The 26992-nt window shown below is 46.2% G+C and overlaps 1 protein-coding gene across 1 annotated transcript in view; it reads left to right on the forward strand.

The window, feature by feature from the left end:
• The first annotated feature begins 10191 nt into the window (after positions 1-10191).
• The window catches only part of LOC119440302 (hemicentin-1-like), a 293403-nt gene continuing 276602 nt past the window's right edge, over positions 10192-26992 (forward strand). The window contains exon 1 of the mRNA XM_037705226.2: positions 10192-11324. Coding sequence (XP_037561154.1) covers positions 11120-11324 — 205 coding nt within the window. The 5' untranslated portion in view covers positions 10192-11119. The remainder of the gene's footprint in view (positions 11325-26992) is intronic.

A 26992-nucleotide genomic window follows, 5' to 3' on the forward strand; every position in this document is an offset into this window, starting at 1 on the left:
TCGCCCGCTGTGCTCCACCAAGAAGAGCTCGTGCCGAGGGCGACATTGAGGGTAACGTGACGTCGCGGCGATGCCTCTCCCCTCACGCAAAACGTGGCACGCTAGCGCGGTAGCAGGTGAACCCTTTCTCCCGCTATGCTCCGCGGAGGCGCAGCTCGTTACGTGGCATCGCAGCCAATGGCAGTACGAGTTTAGGTGCTGTTTCATCGTTACAGAATAGAGACGCCGGCGTTTTCGCCGAGTGGGTCATTTGACGTTCTCGCATAATAAAAAGTTGCTTGTGTCTTTTTAAATTTGGGCAGGACAATGTGAAATATTTTGTTGATTTTTTTAAAAGGCTTCTCTAAAAATTAATTACTCGACATGCTAGTTTTACTTGGGAGCTGTAGGAAACACGTATAAGTATACCTCAATATAATACCGGAAAAATACAAATGGGTAAGTAACTGTTCTCATGGTGTAAGTATATTCGGGGGCACTCGATCAACCAACGATTCATGCTCCAATGATTCAGATCAGTGAAAATATTGGGCGTATGACAATACTTTTGCGACGTAAAAAATTTCATCACGTTCGCTAAAGTGTCCGTCTCGCTCAGCTCTTTGATTCGTTTCATAGGTTTTCTAAATGTTGGTAGATATTTGAAATAAAGGCCCGTCACATTATCTATGCTCATGCCAACCGATTTTTGATTAATCCCAGAGAGTGTATCTCCGCCACAGTATTTGCGGTCATCATCGTCATTGTAATCTTAGTACAATCTGAGTATTTTATACTGTAAAAATGAAGGACAAAGAATTGTTACAATCAAATGTGATAGACACTGTGTACACGTGCTTGTCACAAAACGATGAATCACTAGCCCTTCCCCTGTCAAGAAAAAAAAATTAAGGGGTTTTACGTGCCAAAACCACGGTCTGATTATGAGGCACGCCATAGAGGGGACTTCGGAAATTTGTACCAACTAGGGTTCTTTAACGTGCATCTAAATCTAAGTACACGGGTGTTTTCGCATTTCGCCCCCATCGAAATGCGGCCGCCGTGGCCGGGATTCAATCCCGCGTCCTCGAGCAGAGCAGCCCAACACCATAGCCACTGAGCAACCACGGCGGGTTCCCCTGTCGAGCAAATGGGGGTAAGTGAAGCTTGTTATGTGTTTACGGGACCTAATACTTTTCCTTGCATTTCGTGCAACATTTCTTTCCGCTGCGTGATACGATTCTCTGTTCGTCGGCGCTCGATGTCTCGCGTTTGCTCGGCGGCCCAGGTTAGCATTATTCGCCCGCCATTGCCGCTTGCGATTATTCGAAATTAAATTGCTTGAAATATTAAATTGGCCGTCGCATAAGACAATTGAGGCTCTCATACCCCTTTATGCAATGGCTCACATCTCCGTAATCGCGGACCTCCCCATTACGACGACAGAAGAGAAGTGAACGCAGGAATGATAAGAGGCAACGGCGCCAGCTGTGGCAGAAGACGACGACGATGAACGTGGGACGGGTGGCACGAGCGCGTGCCGAGCACGAGCGCAACCCGAGCGCCGCCAATGAGCCAGCTGCGGAAGAAGATAACGACGCTCGAGCCAATATGCTGATGATTATACCGCGTACGGGTACACCGACCCTGATAGAAGTGATCCCTACAAAGCTTCGCTTAAAAAAAAAATATACTACAATCGCACCAGAAAAGTGCAGAAGAGGCGCTAGAATTCAAGTACATAAGTGGTAAACTGGTCAGGGATAACTAAAATGTGTTTTAGAGGAAACAACTTTCCTTAGGCGGCCAAAAAACCCACATCGCCAATCAATTGTGTAATAAAGACACCCGGCCTTCACTCGGCGACTACTCTCTCACCATGGCACAATGACGCATGTAAGCCAGCAAAAGCACGGATGTAGCACGATTTTATAATATTACTTGGCCTATACCTAAGTGAACGGCAATGTACTCATAGGTTTTCAGGCGCTTTGATGGTTGATAAGGTCCAAAGGGCTACGTTTTTTTTTATATATGGCACTATTATCGCGATCGAGCGCCTTTCTCATTATGCCACTGACACTATTTACTTTTCCAGGTGCAGGGTCCTTGAATGCCTTTCTACTGGTCGGGAAACTCCCCCTTAATGCTATGAGCGTGTTTCATATATAACTCGCAGTGGCCAAACAGCGACGCGGGCAGATTGAAGGGCACCGCAGCAGACACTGGACGGACGCCAAAGGTGTTCTGTGCGCACGTTGAAGTGTGTAAGGGCCGACTGCCTATTAGAGGCGTGTAAACAGTGTGGGCGCACAGCTTGCATTTTGCCGCTCAATATCTATACAGTGCTCTGAAAATTAAAGTGCAAACAATGTCGCAAGCTACTACAATGCTTTATTTTGTTTTCAAGCTGATCTACAGTTTGTAACATCGGGTTAATTCAGATTCGAAAAACGTAAACTTGGGAACTCCTGCACGATTAGAAACCGGAATACAGAGTGATTACACTTCGTTCCTTTACATGTATTAATGCTCAAAATGCGTTGTTTACGGTCAGAGTTTCAATTTTTTGCGAGAGCAATTATATGGACACTCCAGGCGCATTTCTGCCGTCGCCGTTGTCATCGGCATGAGGTTCCGTACTGAGTCCAAGGAAGATAAAATCGTCGCCGCGCTCCGTATGCTGTATGGGCGATTGAAAGAGTGTGAGGGTGAGCTGGCGATTGCGGCTCAATCTCGCGTATGCAAGACAGGGAAACGGGAACGAAGGGCGCCGTATACCAGGCGCACGCAACGATCCGGAGGGAGGCTAAGGAGACGCATTTTACTCCGGGTGGCCCGAGCGGCCGCGCGCGCCCGCCGGCGCAGCAAGGCTCTGGGGGAGGGTGGGGAGGGGGTGGGGGCATTCTAGGCCGCGCGCGCCCGCCCAGCCGCAGAATCTTGAACGCTATCTGCGGCGGGGACAGAGTCCACCCTGTGCTGTGTTTTCGCGGCTTATTTCGGGTTGATGTGAGTCGAAGCACGAATGTAAATTATCACGGTGCTGCTGCCATGCCTACTCACTCCAGCGTGCCGACTCACTTCAGCGGTCAGCGTGTGAAACGCGTTCATGTTTGCTTGCTCGGGCTTGACACCATGTTTGTTCATTTAGTTAGTATGCCTATGTTTACAATTACACATGGCCGATAAAACTACTATCCTTAACTTCGTATAGCTGTCCACTAATTTCCTATCGCAATCTATGCTTCGCCTTTCGCGCGAAACTACGCCTTTGTGAGCACTGTACACATCTCACCTTGTGGTGACAGTGGCGCTGAGAGCGACAATTTCCTATTATTTGTTGTATGACTGCTCGTCGATCACGTTGCAAAGGCACCGATGAAAACGTATCGTTGCTTTGTTTCTGAACCGATGCGGAATCGCCAGGCAGGTGGAAGCGAGGCATATAGCGATGAGAGGCTTGGTTAACTTTTGAATAGAAACATGTTCGCATATCAGGAAAAGATATTGATGTCGGAGATGTTATTTGTGCAACGCGTGCACAGTGAACACAAATATTCCACTGTATTGTGCGTGCTCTATACTCAACGCAGACCTTCAAAGCAGGCGAAGGCTTGTCGGGGTACTCACTTGCCTAAGTCAAAAGAACAGCCTGGACCAGTGCCACTAGACAGTCCACAGACACGACAGTTTTCTGCAGTTGTCTTTTCGTAAGACCGTTGTGACGGCAACCACTCTGGCCTTTCATTAAGCAAACTGATGCTCCTGCAAGGGAATGCATAGCTAGCACAGGCCGATATTCCTGCCCAAGAAGCCTTTAAAATAATTATTTCCTGTATGCCTGAGTTGCCAACTGCAGAAATCGAGTCAAGGTTTATTTCTCTCTTTCAACCGTCAGCTTCATCTAGTTTACGACAACAATGTTATTTTTTTATTATTTTGGATCTGTAGCTACGGCGTATTGCCGATAAGTACAAGGTCTCGGGTTACAAAGCTGTCCACTATGACGGTGTCTTATAGCCCTACTTTTAGGATGTTAAGCACCAAATCTCGGATTTGCATATGTAAGCCACGCAGATATTGCTTAGAACAAGCACGCGCGCTTTACGTGCCGCCCGATTTGTACAAACCCATTGTTCAGGGCTCAAGGCTTTAGCGTCTGTGGGAGGTCGGTGAAACGCTATAATAAACGGATCTCTTAGAGGAAGAGAGCGGCAAAGCGCTCACCGCAAATTTTAATGTATCAGCATTGAAACACTGATGCAAATTAAAACCCACCCACGTCCGTCGGTCACCTCGTGGCATGGGAGGGGAAAGAACAGTGAAGAGGAGGTGGGAAGTGTGTCACGTCAGAAGTGAAGAGGAGGGACCACGGAGGAAAAGAAGGTGAGAAAAGGTGTGTGAATGGAGAGAGGGTGGTGTGATGTCACACATTAGGTGTAGGAAAATACATAGAAAGGTAAACATTTATTTAGCTGTAGTTCAGCAGTCTAGGCGTAATGAAGAGGTGGGAATCGGGTTGTGGCGCGCAGGAGTAGACTTAGCAAATTCCCTGCGGCATTTTACAAGTTCAGATATGTCTTGTGAAAGAGCCTCTATTTGAATGCATTTTAAAATGGATGCACTGCCGTCAATTAGCGGTATGGCAAGTGGTGCTGAGGAACGTCGCAGAAAGACAAGATCAAGAAAAAGTATGAAAGGGAATGTACGCGACGGACGCAAAATAGAAAGAAAAAAAATAGGCATGAAGTGACATGCGGTAGGTGTCGTTAAGAAGCCTTGTGGCGTTCTCCAGGCGTCTTGTTGGTTACTTAATGAAATCTTGGAAAGAGTTAATGCAAAGACGTTTCCGTCGGACCAACCAGTTGATCAAGCCTACTGTTTCTGTAGTTTTTTTTATTGCGATAGCAATTATATGGACACTCAAAAGCAGATTTCTGCCGTCGGCGTCACCGTCGCCGTCGATGTGAGGTTCCGTATGACGTCAATGGAGATGAAATCGTCGCCGGTGGTGGTAAGTGGTTCTTGAGGGAAAGGGAAAGGTTGGCGCTATCTTCTGCAGCCCTTGAGGGAGCACGGCTCAGCGCCAGATCGCGCTCCGAACGCTGTATGTGCGAGTGAAAGGGGGCGAGGGACGCGCGCTTTCACGGGGAGTGAACGCACGGCGGAGAACAAACGCGCGTTCTGCGCTGTGCTCCCTTAAGGGCTAACGAAGTAGGCTTCTCTTTCCTCCTCTACAATCACCATACATGTAGAGCAAACGTGCCTTTTTCCGACGCGCGACAGGCCGTGGGGGAGGGGGGGGGGAAGGGAGGCGACGTTTAGCTGCGGCACCAAGTGCTTATTTATATCAGAGGCTCCGGCAACAGTCACCAACGCCGCACGCATTTTGAGCGAACGCGGGCAAAACGCCGACGGCGTCGACAACAGTTCTGCGTGTTGCCGGTGCTGCTGCATGTCCAAGTTTATACAGCTGATAAAGGTGCTATCATTACTCCGTATAGCTCTCTTTAAATTTGCTATCGCAATTGATGCTTCCCCTTTCAGGTGAAACTGCGACAACTTTTTTTTTACCAGCCAGTACATATGGCTAACCAGCTCTATCACATAACGCTGTGGTGGTTAACTGAGGCACCAATGCATTGCACGTTAAATTACTGCACCTAAATTTCCCGTAGATTGTTAGGTTTGGTAATATGCTGAAGCAAATGTGGGGAGGCGCCTTTCCGGATGAAGATTTACAGTAATCGCGCTAGCCTGACCACCTCAGCAATTAAAGATTGATGCCCTTCTACTTCTGCCAGCCCCTCTCGCGGCACTGTTTGTCCCTATATGAATGTTTCGTGGAAACCTCCTGAACAGAAAATCATTATTGAAGAACCCTGGTAGTACGAAGGCACGGATGTTCGGCAGTTTGATAAGCAGCCGCCATTGAAGAAACCGAGCCATACAAGTACCAGAACAACGGTTTGCTTATCTTGAACACGCATCGCCCGAACTTAGCGCTCAGTTTCTCCGATCCTTCCTTTTATACCGCGTGCTACCTGTTCAGACCGAAAGTAAATTAAAAAAAGAAGAAAACATCGTCTAGTTCATGTAGTGCCTTCTTCACTAGCTTTTTGAAAAAAATCTAGGCCTTTTTTGTCCGCTTATTGCAATATTATTCCCATCAATGGGGACAGTGCCGGCTCTTTTGACAACGTACGCCTTGTTTGTGGGGCCTATAGTTTCTCCACTTTTGAGACCTTAATTTTCTCCTAATCCCGCGCCGGGGCTGAGTGGCTATTCCATTCTGCTGCTGTGCGTCAGGTTGTGGCTTAAATTTCCAACCGCGATGGTGACATTTACAAAGGGGAGAAACATTCGTGAAACTTACAATTGCATGGCTGCACAGTAACGCCCCAGTAGTTCAAATTATTCCAGAGTCCTATAATAGAAGGCGTCTTTCATAGTCATTGATGCTTCGAGAATCCCCGCAGATCAATCAATTGAGAAGGCCCGTAATGTACCAATCAATCTATCGCGATATTTTTATAAGCCAATAAGCACACGATAAGCCAGGACGAGAAATTTCAATTCCTCCTGAACCCTGTTTTTGTATATGGCAAGATACCGTGCGGCGCGCATGAGCTGGAATGGCGGTAAGCACGCCGAGTAAATACCTATCAAGAAAAAAATGTACGGATAATCTGTTGTGATCAACATATATCTACATCCTGGCTTTTTTTGTGCAGCTACTTAAACATTACCGATACAGCCATCCCCATAGATCCTTTACTCTGTCGACAATGTTTTCTTCTATGAATATGCTTACAGCTTCATTAACGGCTACCGTGAGACGAACTCGGTTGTTGAAAAGCGAAGTGTCTCAGTAACGGAATTCACCTAGACGCGCTGTGCAAATTGGGAATTTTATTGGAAGCGATAACATTTAATCATATACAGAAACAAGAGCCGGAGACGTGGAAATGTCAGGCACTGTCACGGAAAAGCAGAGCAGGCATAGGAGATTGCCGGCTTGCAACGACGTTGTTTCATTGGCGGGACGCCCTTATTGCAGGTTTTGATGGAGTGGCTACGTAAACGAACGGCTGCTTCCGAACCAAGGGACTGCTGTGTGTTTGCGTCACTCGTTCCGAAATATCGTCACCAGAAGAGGCGCTGCCGCACTGACGACATATATGAATGCCATCGAGAATGTTGCGCAACGCCACATAACGAGTGTTCCTGTCAGGAAGTTGCATAGTCTGCTCGTTTCGAAGTCTCGTTTCGCGTACATTGTGTGACACGCCTTTTCGGACACGGTTCCAGGAAGCTTCGAATTTAATCAGTAGCAGCACAGCTATTACGGCCGTGTAGTTATAATCCTCGGTGTATTGATAATTCCTGTAAAAAGATTGCGCAAGAAGCAGCGGCTCATTGATGCTATAGCGAGACTTTCATACTCCGCCTTTGCATTTCGCTAATCACTGAAGTGCCCCGCTTTTCGCGACATCATAGGGATTATCTTGTCATAAATAACGGATGGCGCATCCAAAGCCGTACTTTGGAAATGGTTCCTTCCTATTCTACGGTGGCAACTCTTCAAGCCTGCATGTCATCTTATTACAATAAAAGTTCGCTCGTTTGTTCCTTTATTTATTCATTTATTTATTCAATAATTAATTCATTTATTCAGTATCCGGAGTATTACCGCAGCATATAAACGGTGGCATGGAATGGCCATAAGAAACAACGTCAATGTTCGCGTTCCAATACATACTTTCAATAAGTACGAGTATATCAGCAGAATGGGCGCTCGGAACATCACCGAGAACCAAAGCAAAACAAACAGGACAACCACCTGCGTTTTTCTTTCTTTCTTTTTGTGTTTACAACGCGCTGCTGTACGTTTCCCATTTTGAAAAAAAAAAAAAAAACGAAATGGCACCAACTCATATACGCTTCCCTCATCCCATGTGGGTTCTTCTACAAAACACACATATATATATATATATATATATATATATATATATATATATATATATATATTCATCTTATTGCCCACCGTATTGAATTTTCCATACACATCGCTTCGTCTGTATATTAGTGTATTATCGACTGGTATTCCTCTTTTACAGATTCATGCAGGCGCACATTAGGCGCAGCGGCACGTACGAAGTATTTTATGAAATACCAGGGTGGTCGATGTAATTATGACACTACATAAGAAAGAACGACATCTAGGCGTGTTCACAGAAAACACAACGGGGGTAATACCTTCCGCATGAAACTGCAAACGATTTTCGCTTCCTTCCGCCAGCGTCTCTTTCTCTGTGAAGCCATTACCGTGTGCGCACAATGGCTCAGCCGCAAATCGCTACTTAACGCGCCCTATACGAAGGCGTGTTTATTGCGACCTCAAATTCAATCCCATTTCCTCGATATGGAGTTGCAATGACATGTCTTTGATCAGTATAGTAGTGCTGTTGCCGCCAGCTTCCACCAACATGGCCCCATTTTAGGCATATCACTTAACTGTACATGCAATCCTGGATATACTTTTTGTCTTTTGGTTCTGTTCGAGATATTTTCAGTTCTCGCCTTCTTCGCTCCAGCCTTTCACTTCATCTTTTCTTCTCTGAATAAAGAGAGAGTACTAGTTCTCATTACTCAAGTCTAGCCGTCACAGTATTTTGCTATGAGCTCCTCCCAAGAAGCTCGTGGGGATACCAAAATTTAGAAAGAGTTCTTTTTCAAATTTATAATCAAAACAATCGCTTAATCTTAGCGGTGATGCTGCGACAGTAGTCTCAGTACGACGCACTGCAAGGTCCGGCATACGCTCTTGAATAATGTAGCTGACGACGGTAAAAAACGCATACTAATTCAGAAAGAACTAAAGAGGACGCGAGACGTAGCACGTATCGCTCAAGTAATTTCCTCTTCTTGCTATTTAACAACTTCTCTGGGCACGGCGAAGGCTGAGAGTAGCAGCGCATTTATTTGCCTTCAAGAAATATGTTGCGATAAGTAAAGTAACTGGGGCGAGGATCCGACGCATTGCAAATAAATAGCGAAGACGTTCTAGGCTCCGAAAAGAGGCGTAAATAATTATTTACAAGTTTGTTTGCCGTAACATAAATTGATACTACGAAGTAAGTTAATAATAACGACAGGGTGTCTTTGACGGCTGTCGAAATATTGGGTGTTTTCTGCCGTCATTAGGACACTGATGTTACGTTTATTGTTACTTACATGTTACTTTTATTTACACTTGCCTTTCCCCCTTTGGTGACAGGTCCTAACCGGCTGCCGAGGCTTCTCTTAAGCCTCCAACGCCTGTCCTTAGATTCTATGATGACAGGCTTCATGCCGTCGTTGCCGGCATCGCCTTCCGAAACACGAAGAATATACTTAGGTTGCGACGCAAAATATATGCGATTATTGTATAAATGATCCCGCATATGAAATAGGAACTGGATGCTTTGCGAGCTAATTATAGAGTCTTCCTAATAATCTTGCTGTATCACCAGCCACGAGTGCTCACCAAATGTTCAATTTTTCTCAAGGTGTGAACATTTGCCAGTTGTTAGTGCATCATGTTCGCAGTGCTTCTCTACTTCTCCTCGGCCTTAATAACAACAGGCTCTAAAACATGTAATAAAGAAATATACACTTCTTAATTTGAAAACGACCCAAAAATTGTGAAGAACATGGGAATGGTACGTCAACCAGAAAGGTCAGTCCGCTACCTTGTGGGGCTGGTCATGTGCAGACAGCTTTATTGTTTCAACGATGAGAGGTTTGCGTTGAAAGGTAACGTTTGATCCATTGCTAGGTGAAAAAGTATCGGGAAAGAAAGAACTCAAAAAGCTGACAACATACCTCAGCTTCTACGCAGAAAAACCTGTCTAATTTCAGTAGGGCCAAAGGATGAAAAAAACAAAGAAATCTGAAATGACTGACAATATGTAATAGTCGTTATTGGTGCAAGCAAGCGTTGGCAGAGTTATGTGTGAGTTCACCTTCAGCAAGCTTAGGTGGTCGTCCTATAGCCTCTGCATTTGTCAGGTGAAATCTATCCAGAAAACTCACGCTGCGACGCACAGATGGCGCGCCGATGCTGTGGCACGATCAATTCTCAACTCCCGAGCGTTTATGGGAACGCACGGCGCGGCCGCCGCGGCCTCTGCGCGCCCCCCAAAGAGTTCGGCGCTACGCTCCCGGACCAGAGCTCCGTGCGGCGGTAATATCTTTCGCGACGTGCACCGAGAAGAGGAATTTGCAGGAGACGCATTTTGCCCTCGCTTTTATTGTTTCGCTCTCCATCTGTGAGCTGGAGTCACTCTTCATCTCTCCAGGTGTCACGGTGCTCTCGAATACTTAAGTTCCTTAAACCATCGCCGTGTGAAAAGCGGCGTGTGCTCTTTTATTTTTCGTGTGTGTGTGTGTATGCATGCGGTGCGCGCAACTTTAAGCGGTGTCTTGCCTCGCCTCTTCGTGTGAACTCGCCGGTGCGTGGCGCGGGAAATGTCGCCGAAGTGGCAGGCGGATGGTGCGTGGGGCCACTGATGCCCTGCGACGTGGATTCGTACTGCTGAGGAGTATGGTGCTTGTTCAAGGGATACATCGGGTCGTGTGAATTCGTACTGCGACTTTTCGGCTCGAATCTTCGCGTCTCGTCTCATTGTGCTGCGGCGTGCTTTTTTATGTGCGCTTGTGTCGGTCGGTCATGAGGCAGCGTCGTCGTTTAGACTGACGTCATTCACTGTACGCCGTGTCACGAGATGCATACCCTGCATATGCGCTCGGTATGATAGTTCGTGGATCACACTTGATTTTCGTTAGAGATTTTTGAAGATCAGTTCAGATAGACGCGTGACTGTGTATATCTATTTGCCTGTCGACTTTGAACAAACTTCGCGCACTCGCATAAGCATGTAGAGAGTTAAAAGTGTCCACAAGAGGAGGAAGAAACAAAACCACTATTTTTATTCTACCGACGTACAGCCTCGTTTATGTGTTGCGCGAACAGGTGTGATAGAGAACAACCAAACGGTCTCTTTACCGGGATGTGCTGACGTGAGGACTGCAGAGAAGCCGCCCCGCAGTGGCAGGCCCCCATGGGGCCTAGTGTACCGCCGTCTCGTTGTGCGCGATGGCATCAGCGTCTTCAGCGACGTGCGTTGTCGCCGCCTGCTGTGGATATCTGCGGGGCTCGACGACCACGGATATTCGCGGACCCACTTCCTCGAGCTGGCGACGGCGTCGTCCGCGAGCGCTGAACACGGCGAACGTTGCGGTGCTGGCAGCGCTGGCGCTCGTCTTGGGCGCGCAGGAAGTGTCGTCGACGCATTCGAGAGGTGAGAAGGAGTCGCCTGTCTTTCGTCTATTTCTTAATGCCTTTTAGCGAGCACCGTATTTCGCAGTGGTCTATGGCGAAATACATTCCTAAGGAATCACTTCATGACATGATGTGCTCAGATAATGATGACAACGAACGTGAGCGCGTTTGTCAAAACGCGTGTCATTTAGATACTTGGCGTGAGTGCTGACGCCGCCTCAAAGCGCACAAAGGTCGTTAAAGTGATCAAAGCGCATAATTTAGGTTTCTAGTTTCACCACGTAGTCTTGAAAGCCCTTCATGTAGCATGATTGGCCAGTATAATGTAACAATTATATTTCAACGCTATTCTTTTTCGTGATTCGTCAATGCTCAGAGTGGCACTCCGCCCCTGTTATATCAAAGGGATCGGCCGCCCATGATTGTGTAAGATAAAAAACGAACAGAATCGAGCGAAAAGAATCATAATTTTACACCGGTGCTTCTCTTGTGTGAGGCGCTCAAGCGAAATCTGGTGCCTCAAACGCACGATGTGGGGCGGGTGGAATGCAATAAAAAGAACCTGAATCATGGAACGAATATAACAGAACAGTATGACCGCTGACACAAATAAACGAACTAAAGGGGACGATAATAGGCATTGATTGTGTCAACTTTGTGTCCAGTTGTTGGACTACTCTTCTATAGCGGCCCTAATAACAGCCGGACGCACAGATACAAATTGGTAATTGACATGCCTATAGAGTGGAAGAACTAAAGAGTACGTATAAAAGTATCACCGCTGCTTTAAGCACACTTCAGTGGGTGTTGCCAGTGCTACAATGGCTAGAATACCAGTGCCGCCTATTCTACAGGAGCGTATCATTGCAAGCACAGTTCGATGCCTCGAAGCAGATTAAAAAAATCGAGTGGGCTGTATCTCCGACGCTTCAGCACTAGGGTACGTGAAACATCTTGTGTGTGGTGCAGAAAATGTATAGGCACCAAGACACAGAAATAACCTAACCGGACACACATTACATTTATTACCACATTAGAAATACTACATGCCTAACTTATGAAGCAGTTAGTGGGCGTCTTATGGTCTAATTTTGCAATTGTGCTCGCTCCCTACTTGCAGTGGTTCCACTTGTCTTGCAGTGTGTATTTGGGCACTAGGCTAAAAACTTATCCCCGTACTCGTGGCGCCGAGACGTCCCTATGCCACTCGAGCCAGCCGCCCTCGTAGATGGCTGGGGCTCCTTCGCTTGCCGAAATCTTTTGCGCTTGCACTCCTTACGGAGACGGACACGTTCCACCTTGATCAAAGAGGTTGGATATCCTTCTGTCCTGCTGCCCGAGCCTTCGCACGCTATTTCTGGGCCGTACGTGTTGAACGCAGGGGTTGCCATAGCATAGCAATCGTGAAATTTCTGCAACAAATGGCGCACCTGCAAGCCTTTTAATTATAAGGCCCTGACCAGTACTTAAGTACTGGTCAGGGCCAATTTGAGTTCGACAAATTAGGACTAGTATGGCATTATGAATTCTTTGAAAAGCAACCATTCCTGCTCGGACGGAGAAATGTATTGCCGAGCTCCACCTCCCTGAACTCCGCGCGCAAGGATAAATGTAGGTCCGATTGCGTCACCTGTGGCGCAATAACGCCTGTTTCTGCGCAGGCCACACATGCATGATCAAGTAATGACTTCCTTCCCCTACACAATTAAACTAAAGAAAGGTGCTTAGATATTACGCTTGGATTGATATAAGCGACAATGCGGTAACATGTTCTGTTACCTGCGCTTTCAGTGAGCGACCCCTCTGACCGATTGTAAAGAGATCTCCCGTAAAAACAAAACAAAAAAAAACGTACCGTAAGTGATTTGCTTTGAAGTAGCAGTTGCTATTCAATAACACAAAACTCGAAAATGTGCTCGATTTCTTTTTCGTAGCGCATAGTATCTGAATTGCGGTATTCATGTATTAGATCGCGTATACGTGACACAAGTGTTGTTGAAAGGGTACCGTAAAGGTATAATCTGTCCGATTTCTCGTAGTTTCTGATGTCCGCGCTTAAATTCAGTCGTCTTTCTGTTTCATGTGGCGGTGGGTGGGTCGTGCCGGAGGGAGCGCTCTTTAACGGGAACACTTGTGTGTTTTGCCCTTATCATGTTATTTCTAAGTGCCAGAACCTATGCCTGGCATGCGTGGGTCAGAGAGTGAACGGTACAGATGGTTCAGCTATTTGAACAGAGGAACCACGTTTCATGAATAATGCCTTGCCGAGAGGGAAGTGAATGAGAGTGATTCTGTTGATTCACTTGATAAGGAGGATTTGATGGTATCAGGCAGTGGCGGGCTGCTGTTTGTCTTAGGATAAGAAACTGTTGGATATGCAGATATGGTAAAATATAGCGTGTCACTAAGTCTGTCGGGTTGGGATGCTACATTTTCACAAGAAGGGGTCAGGACACAAGATTCGAGTGGAGGAGCCGAAACATTAACGCCGATTTTAAATAATATTTTGGTTGGTGTCCTGACCCCTTCTCTGTCCTGACATTGCACATAGTTTTTTTTTTCTTTGAAAAAGTTGTAGAAACATTCTGTTCTCTCTCTGGGTGTCTAGCGCTAGAATAACCCGCGTCAATCGTCCTTATTCTTTCCATTTTTCATTAACACATCCAAGATAAATAATGACAAATTCAAAATAACTGATGTTTATCAAGCACGTATTCTGCAAGATAACATGCGAGAGATTTGCAAGCACCACATGCAATGCATTTCAGCATTTCTGTGACGGTCACCAAGGAAATCGGCAACGTCACTGGAATCGGCGAGCCAAAAACATCAAAACGCCTAGGGGCATGAGCCCACAGCAGATTTCGCTGTTGTAATCAAGGACAAGCCTTTAAAACAAAAAGAAAAAAAACTTTTTTTTAATTTCGCTCCTAGGCTAACAATACGTGTACACTTGCCCTATCTTTTCTTTCTAATGATTCCTCTAAGCAAGCATGACTTACTTTTATTGAGAGCTTTACTTCTGCGCCATGATGACATGTACGCAGCAGGCAAGTGCATTGCGGAAAGTTTACTGTGCAATTTACTGTGCAATTGTTGTTGTTTTTGATCAGACAAAAATGGCGTCGATTGATTGCACGCGAGAAAGACGACCGGGAAAGCCTCCAAGATGACGTCCAAGAGAATGAGTTACTACAACAAGAAGGAAGCCTTATAAGCCGACGTCTCTGCTTGAAGCTCCATATATCAAAGGATATATTCCGCGAAGGATAAATTGGCTTTTGTAGTCTTAATACATTCGTGGTATCACAAGAAGCAGAATCTGAGGACAGTTCATTTAGTGCTCTGAAATGCTGGACTGATCAATGTTATCATCGTGCATTTTAACTGCATCTCAAATACCGCCTCGCCTTCCAGCGGAAAATAATGCACGTGCTACATGAAACATACATATATAGGTAAACAACCTACATGAACATTCTGTGCATAGGATAGCTTAAATAAACAGTTGCATATATTTTCATGAAAAAAGCTTGCGTGAATAAATTTTTGTACCCATGTTTATCGAAATATAGATGAACTATTGGACACCCTTGTATTTCGCCCGCTATTCTTCTGAATATCGTTGTTTAAGAAAGACAGGGCACATATCCACAAAAGAGGGTGCATTATAAGCTAAAGCGCTCACAAGAGGCAGATACGAGTGAAGACTGATGTTAATGTCGAAGGTAACCGGCCCGCAACCTGGTATGACACGCATGAAGAAGAGCTGACCAGCTGGGACATGCAAGTAAAACTTCGCCATCTCTTCGGCGAGCTCGCTGGTCGCAAGTGCGCCGCTGCGGAAGACCTATCCTGTCAGGCTCAGACAGCTACCGAGTCGTACGTTGCACACATCCTTGATGTCCTAGCTCTTCGACGCCGCGTCGATGCCAGTATGCCCGAGGCTGACAAAGTGAGGCACATTCTGAAAGGCATCGCCGATGTTGCGTTCAACTTGCTCGTTTTTAAAGACTGCTCGACGGTAGACGAAATTATTCGCCAGTGCAGACGTTTCGAGGACGCAAAGAGCCGTCGCATTGACAGACAGTTCGTGCGGCTTCCCAACCCCTGTGTAGCGGATGGTGACTATGTCGTCACTTCCTGTGTGAGTGCCTTACTTTCGCACGGCGTGTCGTTTCCTCACACCGTAGTGACCGTATCGGCTAACAAAACTTACCTTTCGCTCCTGAATTTTGGATTCTGCCCTGAGGTACTACTACCCAAAGGGATCTCTTTCGCCGCACTGTCGCCGTCGCACGAGCACGACCTTTCTTCCCTCTCTCCTCTTCCGTCCGCCTCCAACTCTTCCGCCGCCTGCAATGCTCATTCCGCAACGTCGCCTCCAGCGCACAACAACATTACCAAGATGATATAGCCCTGCACCTTACCCCCACACAAACCGATGGTCTTCGTCATCTGCTCACATCTTATTCCGACATTTTTTACCTTGGCGGTCGACCTTTGGGACAAACCTCCAAAGTTCAGCGTCGCATACATACCGGCGATGCACCGCCTATTCACAGGCAGCCCTATCGCATGTCACACGCCGAGCGCCGAGTAATACAACTGGAGGTTGATAAGATGCTTCCCAAGGGAATTATTGAACTCTCGTCGAGCCCGTGGGCTTCTCCTGTTGTCTTGGTAAAAAGAAGGACAACACCTGGCAATTCTGTATAGATTACCGCCATCTGAACAAGATAACGAAGAAGGATGTCTATCCACTGCCACGCATAGACGACATGTTGGATTGTCTACACGGTTCAACGTATTTTTCATCGATAGACCTGCGCTCCGGGTGCTGGTAGATTGCCGTCGATGACATGGACCGTGAGAAGACCGCATTTGTTACGCCAGATGGCCTTTATACGTTTCGAGTCATGCCGTTCGGCTTGTGCCACGCTCCAGCCACCTTCAAGCGCATGATGGACAGGCTATTGCACAGCTTTACGTGGTCGATATGCCTTTGCTACCTCGCCGACGTCATCGTATTCTCGCCGACCTTCGCGACACACCTTGAACGCCTTTCGTCTATTGTTTCCGTCTTCCGTGCTGCTGGGCTACAATTAAATTCTTCGAAGTGCCGCTTTGGTCGCCGCCAAATTACCACACTCGGTCATCTCGTCTATTCATCTGGCATTCGCCCCGATCCCGCAAAAGTTCGTGCTGCTCTAGATTGTACGGTGCCGACCTGTGCCAAAGACATCCGCAGCTTTGTAGGCTTATGCTCTTATTTCCGTCGATTTGTCAGAAAGTTTGCGTACATTGCTTGGCCTCTGACTGAACTTCTGAAGAAAGGCGCCGCCTTTTCACGGGCTCCTGACCAACCTGCTGCCTTCCAGCGCCTTATCACCCTGCTCACTACTCCGCCAATACTTACTCACTTCGACCCATCTGCCCCAACACAGGTCCGTACAGATTGCTAGTGGCTGTGGAATTGGCGCGGTTTTAGCTCAGTGTCAACGTGGGCGTTACAAAGTTATTGCGTACGGAAGTGGCCTGCTTTCACACGCTGAACGCGACTACTCCATTACAGAGCGCGAGTGCCTCGCACTCGTATGGGCAGTGAGCAAATTCCGACCGTACTTGTACGGTCGATCTTTCACTGTTACCAGGGACCATCACGCTCTGTGTTGGCTCTCGACACTTAAGGATCCAACGATTCGTCTAGGTCGCTGGGCGCTACGCTTTCAAGAATTCACCTGCACAATGGTGTACATTGAGTCCGGTAGGCTACACCAGGATGCCGATTGTTTGTCTCGGCACCCCGTCGACGCTCCAGACACCAGTGATGCAACGGCTGGAATATTCACGCTCTCCGCCTTCCACCACATCGGCGAGGAGCAAGCACGTGATAGAGCTTTGTGCGACCTCATCAGCCGCCTTCATTCTGACCCGTCAGACCCCTCCCTTAGCTTGTTCCTCGTTTTGAACAGCACCTTATACCACCGAAATTTGCGCACAGAAGGATACAAACTGCTGATAGTCGTTCCTTCTCATCTCCGGGCAACTATACTCGCGCAACTCCATGATATCTCCACTGCCGGCCACCTGGCTGCTTCCAGGTCCAACCATCGCGTCCGGTGACAATTTTTCTGGCCTGGAGTCTACCGTACCATGCGACGTTATGTCGCGCCTTGCGAACCCTACCAACGTCGTAAGAAGCCTGCTTTGCTTCAGGCTGGAACCGTCCAGCCAATTTATATACCCAACGAACCGTTTTATCGTGTTGACCTCGACCTGTTGGGCCCTTTCCCTACCTCCAGAGCTGGAAATAAGTATATAGCCGCTACAACGGATTATTCTACCCGCTACGCCGTCACACGAGCCATCCAGACCAGTTGCGTTACCGACGTTACAGACTTCCTGCTCCAAGACGTCCTCTCACACCATGGTCCTCCTCGCAAGCTACTCATAGACAGGTGCCGCTACTTTTTATCTCGGGTTATCGAAGATCTACTTCGCTCTTGCGCCACGAAACACCAGTTAATGACAGCATACCACCCTCAAACGAACGGCCTACTGAGCGCCTGAACCGAACACTTACAGATACGCTCTAGATGTATGTCACCTCCGATCATCGTGACTAGGACGCCGCGCTTCCATTTGTGACGTTCGCGTACAACTCGTCACGTCACGACACCGCTCTCTACTTTGCAGCAAACAAGCGCGGCAAACAGCGCTTACAAAAGAAAATGTGCGAATTCGGCAAATTTCATCGACATAGCTTTCTTCTTCTTCGGGTCATTCAATTTATGTCTAGCTCTCATGAATAGGAGTTTGTTGTGTATGCAACAGAAAGTACTCATTTTCGCGCCTCATAGAAATACTCATTTTTACAATCAGTACAGAGAGTTCTTATCGAAGCTCCTCGATGTCCACAAATGGCTGTGGTTGGTAAAGGGAAAGGTAGGTGAAAGAAAGAAGTCAACGCTGGTGAACGCAGCATTGGTGCATGAGCGACAACGTACTTGTAGTCCCATTGGCGCCATTTGTAATTACTCTACAAAAAAAAAAAAAAAGACACGACGTCACTCATCTCAACATCAATTGCTCCCAATATTCTTCGACTAGAGCTTATTTCTCTGCAAATATTATACCGATTGATGGCAGAACTATTGAGACCTAAACATAGCCTCTTCCTTCATGCTATTCGAATTTTGAAAATGTTTCTCGCTGATATCAGGTGTTTGCCATTCGAGGATTATGGAGCAGCTATACACGGCTGCTGAGCTCACCTTCGTACAGTATGTGTATTTTGCCATGTTTACTCTTAAACTTTTCTTGCGAAAACCCTTGCTCACAATGCAGTACGTGTAAATAAAAATAAATTATTTAGTATACAGCGCTCGGCAACCTCAGCCCTGCTGAAACGTGCCGTATGTTATTCCAACTACTTTATTGAAATCTTACGAAATATATGCGGTTTTTATGTAAAGGTCCGGTTATGTTATGACGAATCGTACAGATGAACATATCGAATTATTGGATTGCAGACGGAACGCTTAGCGTAGGCTTGCATAGGTGCCGCAATTGCGTATTTCAACGTTGACAGTCCTGTGTTGGGCAACGAGGGGGGGGGGGGAGGGGAAGGGGGAGGGGGGTTTTCTGCAAGAGTTTCGGTTTCTGCCCATTTTGGCTGTCGTTGATTGGCTGCAGCTGCACGAGCGAGAAAGAGACTGGCTTAGGGCACCTGTCGACTGCTCATTCGTGCAGCTGCAGCCAATGAGCGGTGGCCTAAATGGACAGTCCACGAGGTGGACTTTTATAGAATACCCCCCCCCCCCTTTAGTCTCGTAGTCGGCATCTTCAATACGCTAGCGTATCCTTCAATAGGATACGCTAGTGTACAGAAACTTGCACCCAATTTCTCTTAAACCTATCCCAGTGGTTCCTTCAGCCGGATTCACCTTTCATACGCTTAAACAAAGGAAACACATTTGCGCGGAATGAATTCTGCGAGCATTGGCAACAGAACTTGCTACGTGTCAAATGAAATAAGCTGCGGGCTTTCCAAACATAAAGGCGGGCCCGCCATGAGGTTTGGAAAGCCCGCGTGCAGAGAACAGAAAGAAATCACGCAAATGGAACGCCGTTTTTCGCGCCTGTTTTCTGCCTCCAAAGTTGCAAACCGCGTGCCTCCTTTTTCTTCAAAAATAACTTTCCCGCCACTGGGAAAGCAGGCACTTTAGTTTGCGTCCGTTCAGAATAAGGTGCATGTTGAACCAAGCGTTTGCCTTTGTTGCGACATGGAGAAGTAGGCGTTCTTCCATGTGTTGCGGTGTTGTATAGTCAGAAGGACCAACGTGGGAGGCAAAAAAGACAAACAACAAGTTTTTTGGCAGATGCTACGTGCTGTGCTTCTACTGTGCGAAGAGAAGCCGTGAAGTCTGCAGACTCATCGCTCATGCAGCCTACGGCAACATCTGGGCTATTTCCTGAGGTTGCGTGACCGGCGACGTAGCGTAAAAGGAATGGGGAGTTCAGTTATTAGACAGTTTTAGTTTAGCGTTAGCGTAATAGCGGGGTTACGGGAAATAGCGTTACCGTTCCGCAAACGAACTTTGCAGAAAGAGAGTTTTAGTATAGCGTGATAGCGTAGTTACGTGCGGGACGCTATTCCATTACGCTTTGAACTTCGCATACACAGGGCGCCTAATTCTATGTGTGTGTGCGTCCGGAAAGTGCGATAGGCAGCACAATGGAAGCCAGGAGCGCGTTGTATTTTTACTTCACATGTCCGTCGATCTGCAACGAAACAGACAAGCAGTACATGCTGTCTACCATAGCCTCCGAAATCCTCCCATCTCAGAGGCCATATGCCGTCGTCGCGCCTATCTCCCGACTTTAGCGACAGATGGCGCTCGGATCTCAAAAAAATTTCTCTCGTTAGGCTTAGGCGCGTTCGAAACGAGAAGCGATCTCGAAAATTCCTCAAGATTAGCTATAACACTCTCTCGGCGATGCAGCATGAGACTAAGCAAAAGCTGTTTACGCAGTCATTTGCTACGAACGAAGTGAATTCTACAAAAACAACGCCAAATTCAGTTCGAAGCGGGCGGCTGGGACCGCCGCCATGTTTTACGTACACTACGTACACCACGCTAACACGGTAACGTTAACTCTGAGAAATAGCGTGCGCATGGTAAACGGTATGGGTCGGTTAGCGTTCTGCGCATGCGCACTTTGATCCCGCTATTCCGGTACGCCCGCTATTCCAGTAACCACGCTAAACTAAAACTGTCTATTGCTGTGCCAAGGACAAACCTCGGCGTTGGCAATCGGCTAGAGATCAGTAGTCTTGAGCCTTATTTGTGGCGCTGAAGGCACACTTAAGCAACCTGTGTAGTCCAAACTTCAGCAGGTTCAAAACATGCGCGGATTTTCTCAAAATATCCCCAACCTACTGCACCGCACCCCGACCATTCAGGTGATAAGGACTCAATAGATGCTTAACGATATAAACTGCTCAACGTCTCTGCATTGCATGGAATGTCGTAGCGCACTTTAATGACAAAATGCACAGAACGTAGAAAGCCCGTAACAATTTCGCCAGAAAAATAAAAACATAAGGTAATTAAATTGTGTATCGCCTCATCCGCTAGTTAAGACAAATACCTAAAAAATATAAAAACGCAAATTGGCGCATGCAGCTCAAACGAAATTATCAGCAGGCTGACCGTAACGACATTTAAGTGCAGAGGTTGCAGTCACACATTTGTGCGGCTTAACTTTAGAAGCAAGGGTGGACTTACTCTCCCAGGTGGACGTAAACGCGCCAGCCGAGAAGCACGCGTGCACGCTTCCAAAACCGGCTGGGGAAACAAGGAGAGATAAGCAGGACGCGCTAAGGAGCAAGAGCGGAAGCGTTTCAGCTTCAAAAAGTGGCTCCGGGCCATTCGTGGCAGCTGTCCGCTTTGCCATAGCCGCGGGGACCTCCGCTTTTTTAGTGGACGTATCGACAATACAAAACAGAAGGATCGAAAGGGAAGACGAAGTGTGCCATCTTACGCATGCCGCGCTCTCTAGCGTATACGGCCAACGCGAGCGCTCGGGCTGCCGTCCCATGCAAGAGAGGATCACAGATCGCTGCAGCTGGCGCCTGTGTTTTACTTTTGAATATGTCTTACTTTCCTTCGTCTTTCTCCTTACGCTGCCCCTTCGTGAAATGCAATGCAAATCATGTTTTCTTGCTATTCTATGCTGCGGCTGTCGTCACTGTACCTTTCCTTCTTGTGGATCTACATCTACCCTGTTTCTCTAAACTGGTAAGACGGTCCCTTGCGCAACGTGATTTTTCTGTTCAGGCAGATGACAGCGGCCTTTCAACGCTGCTGTTTCGCTTGAAGTGCCTCTAGTTAATTTTTTTAACATTACGTGCTTAATTCGCCTGCAATTGCTTTGCTTTATATGTGTCAACACTGGTTCCTGATTTCAATCCAAGACATCTGACTACCTTTTCGGACGTGTTTTGCGCATACAACCAGTCACTCTTTCTACTGCACGCTTCTCGCCAAAGAGAAAAAAAAATCGAACATAAAGCTTACCATTCAAGTCATGGCGACTTTTTGATTTGCCTCAGCATGACGGCTTCTATTTAGGCTGCTTATTCGTAGGTAATATTTTTTTTTCTAAACATACCATAGTGCAATAAAGTCAGCCTAACTGTAAGATGATACTCATCGTACAAATCGTTCTCAACAATCAGGTAATGAATGCACGTTTACCGCTGATGCACACCTTCTTTATAAAGGTGTGATTCGCTGCGCCTATTCTGGTATCACATTGCTCGCAATGGCATTGCTTTCAGTTTAACAGTTCTGGCTCCTATTTTTTCCTTCAGCGGTGTTACAACACTTTAATATTGTTCTTATCACTGCAGTGCTTTGAGAGAGCATGCTACAATAACTGGTTCAATTTATTCGGTGAACCAAGCCGAGTCTTTCGTAAATGTCGACTATGAATTGAAAAGAGACGCGATTCCTGAAGTGCTTTTCTTTTGTTTTGTTTCGAGGGCTTTTTACTACCTGCACCGTGAGTTTCTTTTCCAGCAGTGCTTTCGAAGGTGACAGGCAAATGAGATTAACAGAAGATGCAAGTCTTCGTCGACATTTGGGGTAACATGATTTTAAGATTGTGTAACTTGTGTCTTTGTACAACGACTCGCTTCAGGTGACTTAAGGAACAGAGACATGGGCCAAGACCATTACGTGGGCCTCTGCTGCTCCTTACGGCATTAGCGATTCTCTTAGCGACGGTGCTACTGCCCGTCCTCGTCGTACATTAACTTGGCAAGCGTAGACAGAAATGAGCGCACACCTTCTGCTTGCTCTTTCGTACTTGTATCCAGTCTGCGAGTGTCAAGTAGGCAAGACTCATAACTAGATTTTGCAGTAAAAGAACCAGAGCAAAACTCCTCTGGCCAAACATTCCAATCGTTCTTCTTCTCTTAAAGCAGATTTTTTTTATCTTTACGTTTTCTTCTTTGTCTCACTCGCACTGATGTCATCTCGTATACTTTGATAACTAACAAAAAATAATAAAAATTGCATGTCATAGAAGCCCACAGCCTGAAGAATATGTTTTTTTAAAGTCGAGCACAAACGGTAAAGTGTCACCACTAGGTTTCTGCTACATGTGAATAGTAACAAGCAGGCAGCATTGACTTCTTAATTGACAAGTGACTCGTCAGCACAGAACAGGTTTGCGGAGTGTGTGCTGCAAGGTTGCTTCACCATGAACAGAAGGCTGCTAGGTGAAGCAATATATACAGATCTCATAGGCATGTTACCAAAGAAAGCCAGATCAGACACGCCGAGAAGAGGTGGTATAAGACAGAAAGCAGGAATGTTTTCGCACAAATCCATTCTTTCACGTCATCGTGTAATAAAAGATTCGGTTTCAGCTCTGTTTGAAGCTAGTGCGTGAGTAAGTTTGCAACTGCCGCGCATTGTTCAAAACCGCTGTTTTCTTTAAATGTATTATAAACAAAACAAAATGAACATTTCCGTTAGTCTGATAATAGCGGTAAATGTAACAAAAGACAGGAAGACTGCGCGCAGAGCTGCCGTAAACTTGAGTACTGCCTGGGTTCGTACTTGATAGGCTTGCATTTATTTTAACACCATCTCGATTATTGTCCTTTTTTCTGTTTCTGGCTGCACAAAATGTGCTCCTAACCAGCAACAATGTATTTTTTCAATAGGCCCAGAGTTTATATTCTGCATTTTGAATGCTGACGCAGTCGGAACGCTGCATCAACGATAGGTTCTCGGCTGTAACTGGCATGGCTGAGCACCTGCCGAGGCACACTAAGAGAAGCTGCTTCACTCCGCGCTTTGCTGACGTTTCTATTAAAAGAAAACAGGAACGAAACCCGAAAGACATATCATAAGTGCGTAGCATAATATAGAAGTTTGTCTCCAAATGTAGCTGACTGCGTCTTCGCTCTTCGTGTAACTTTCACTATTTAAGCTTTGATGGCATGTGGTTTTGTGCGAGCTGTAGGTTTGTGTATTATTGGGTATTACGACACTGGCAACGCCTCTGCGCATGTTCTCTGGTCTGCCTGCGAATATTTTTTCGATTATTTCAGGCCAGACGTACGACTAGCTCTTGTGTATAGCGCAAGTTCACCTCTTCTGTCGTCCTCTCTCTCTTTTTTGTAATACTTCAGGATACTAACTGTAATCCCGTCCAAGAACTATTTCTGACGATCCACGGTAAACAACGGTGCCAGGTGTCATGTCGTAATATATGCAACGTTACGCTTCGCACAGAACATAGTACTTAATATCCACCCAATAACTTTACTAAGAACAACAATACCTGTTTGACGGGCTATACGCAACTGAAAAATGAAATGTCGCGTTGCTGTTACCACGATAAGGTAAAAGAATCGCAGTTACCTTTACCTGTAAAAAATGTTCTAATTTGTAAACGCCACCGTGTTTTATTGTCGACATGTCTGAACGGGGAGTAATGCCATTCGCACTATGGCTTCCTAAGCAACAGCAGCTCAGGAAAGGGAAACAAAATGAAACCTTTTTTTCTAGGCATAGCGTAAAGCTGTCGTAAAACATTTCGCAATGGTTCCTACTGCAAGCATTCTTCGAAAGCTAGAGAGGGGAGAAGAAACTTCCAATGTGAAGGCCATCAAAACGCAACGCGTTTGCACAGAACATAGAAATATATAGTTCAAATTCAGTTTTCCATGGAGTAGGTCGTGGAGTCTGCTAAAGATTTTTTCTGGGCGCAGAAGGAAACATAGAAGGCAATGACACGCACATAAACACACACTAACCGCTTTATGTCAGTGACCTTCCTCTGTATGTCTGCTTTCGCGCCGAAATACAGTGTGTAGCAAAGGATACACAGGTAAAAGATAGAAAATATCTCCGGCAGTACGCTTTACATTATCAGAAATCCGCAATTTTCTAGATGGAAGCTACCATGGGCAGAATAAAAAACCACAAAACAAAACAAATGCGGGCATCGAAGGGACATTGCTGGTGCTGCTGCTCTTTAGGAGGAAAAATAGCGAAGCATGTGGGTGCATGCGTAAAGAAAAGCGATCATGTATGAAGAGCGAGAAGAGATGAGGCGTGCGGGGTGCTTTTCCCTAGACCGCCTTCATGCAGCGATTTTCGTTATGCTTGAAGTAGGGGCTGCCTTTAAAATGACTTCCAGTCGCGGTCCACTAGGCATCTATGCTGCCGCCTGGCTGCTTTTATCTCGGCGACTAGGCCTGCGAGTCTCGATAGCTGCATGGCGCTGTACGGATTACCAAGACTGTCGACAACGTTCCTCAAGCTTTTTATCTGTGTATATATACCGGGTGTTTCAGCGAATGCTTTCAAATATTTTAAAAGGTTGCCTGTTGATGATAGCACCATTCTAGTACATGAGCCGGTCTACTTGACGAGGTGGACATTATTTGCAAAATAAATTTAAACGCATAATCAACTTAATAACAAAAATGCACTAATTATATATTTAACTTAATGCCTTATGGCACATATTGCAATTGACAAATTCCAGCGGGTGAGAGGCAAGGCTTGAAAAGAATTGTGTAGATGACACCATTCACGAGATATGTGCCGTCAAACTTGTGGTAAAAATGCATTGTTGTTTTACTAACTTCTTAACAAAACGTTGTTTTATGCATTGAAGCACAAAAGTAACTGGAACACCAATGCATTTCTCCGCGAAGTTCAGGAATTAGTATCTCGACACTGGTGTCATCATGAGAATTCGTTCCAAGTGGATTAGCCTTGTGAATTCCCCGGCTAGAACTTGTCAAGTGTGATGTGGATTAAGGTAATTAGCATGCCATAAGAAATGATACATAACATGAAGATTTACGCAACGTGGTCAGACAAACTGTTCTTACTTCTCAAAACCGTGCATGACTAGGCGCATATACATTTTCTTTTTTCTTTTTTTTCTATTTTGAGGGCCGTGGTCCAAGTTTTTACCTTCGTTACCGTCTTTTAGTGTTACTTTCAGAACTATAGTACACATAGCCACACAGTTCGACGGCACCAACTACGAAGATATTCTTTCTCAGAAATGATGATTCCCGCTTCTTGCAAGAACATTAACTTAAAGACTTACGCAGACGAAGCAATCAACGTTGAACATGAGATTGCGCTGATGTCTTCTTAAGAGTTCTCAAGGCATAATGCCTCTTATCACTCCACATACTGACTTATTTTCTGTATCAGTGCAAGGGACCCATTTGCGAATCTCACATTGTTTTTCCTGTTATCGTTCTTTATTATTTCGGGCACAGAAAGGCAATGCTTTTTCTGTCCAAGCCGAATGTTTTTCTTTCTTTTTTTTCTTTTTCTTGCATTCTCATGCCGAAGCAGCATTTAGGTTTTCACCGGGTGCAATGGAATCTTTGGTGTGTGCTTCACCAAACTCCATGTTTGGAAGTGTATTTTACAAGAAATGCAACGCTCAAGTCCTGTGGGAATTCGAGGGAAAAAATTTGACGTCCGTGTAATTTACTTTATTTACGTTATACATACAGGACGCTGGGCAAAAATGTGTGCTGGTGTCTCCTTAAATGCAAGGTCAGGTGCCCGTTAAAGCTCCGCACCTTGACCCATTTTTTCTATTAGTGCAAGAGACCTGTTTCGGCATCTCAATTTATCTTTCCTGCTGCCCTGCTTCATACCCGCCATGTACGGGACGAAGAATAAGGGCACAATGGCAGTGGTCTGCGACCGCTTAGGCCACAATTACCTCCGGTGCATCGACCCGCCCCAGCATGATCACGGACGCGGAAGAGCTGGCCATCGCGTTAGCCATCCGCGAAGGCCAACACGAAGGCCAATACGGAAACAAACCACGGACGATGCTCACGGATTCCCAGCAGGCCTGCTGCAACTGCCTACAGGGAAGAATCTGAAGAGCTGCTGAACAAATCCAATTCCAAATATCACATCAAATAAATCAAATCAATTTATTCTCCAGGGTACATGCTGGATGGTCCTTTTTGGCTAAAAGCCACATACGTAGCTTGACGTGACCCAAAACACCAGGCAAGGCAATAGCACAGCAAACAGTGTGCGCACATGTAAAATAATTCACGTATAATTCCAGCTGCCGCTGGAATTACTCATGGACGAAATAGCTATG

The sequence above is a fragment of the Dermacentor silvarum genome, chromosome 2, assembly GCF_013339745.2.
Source record: "Dermacentor silvarum isolate Dsil-2018 chromosome 2, BIME_Dsil_1.4, whole genome shotgun sequence".
In the NCBI taxonomy this organism is placed as follows: Eukaryota; Metazoa; Arthropoda; class Arachnida; order Ixodida; family Ixodidae; genus Dermacentor; species Dermacentor silvarum.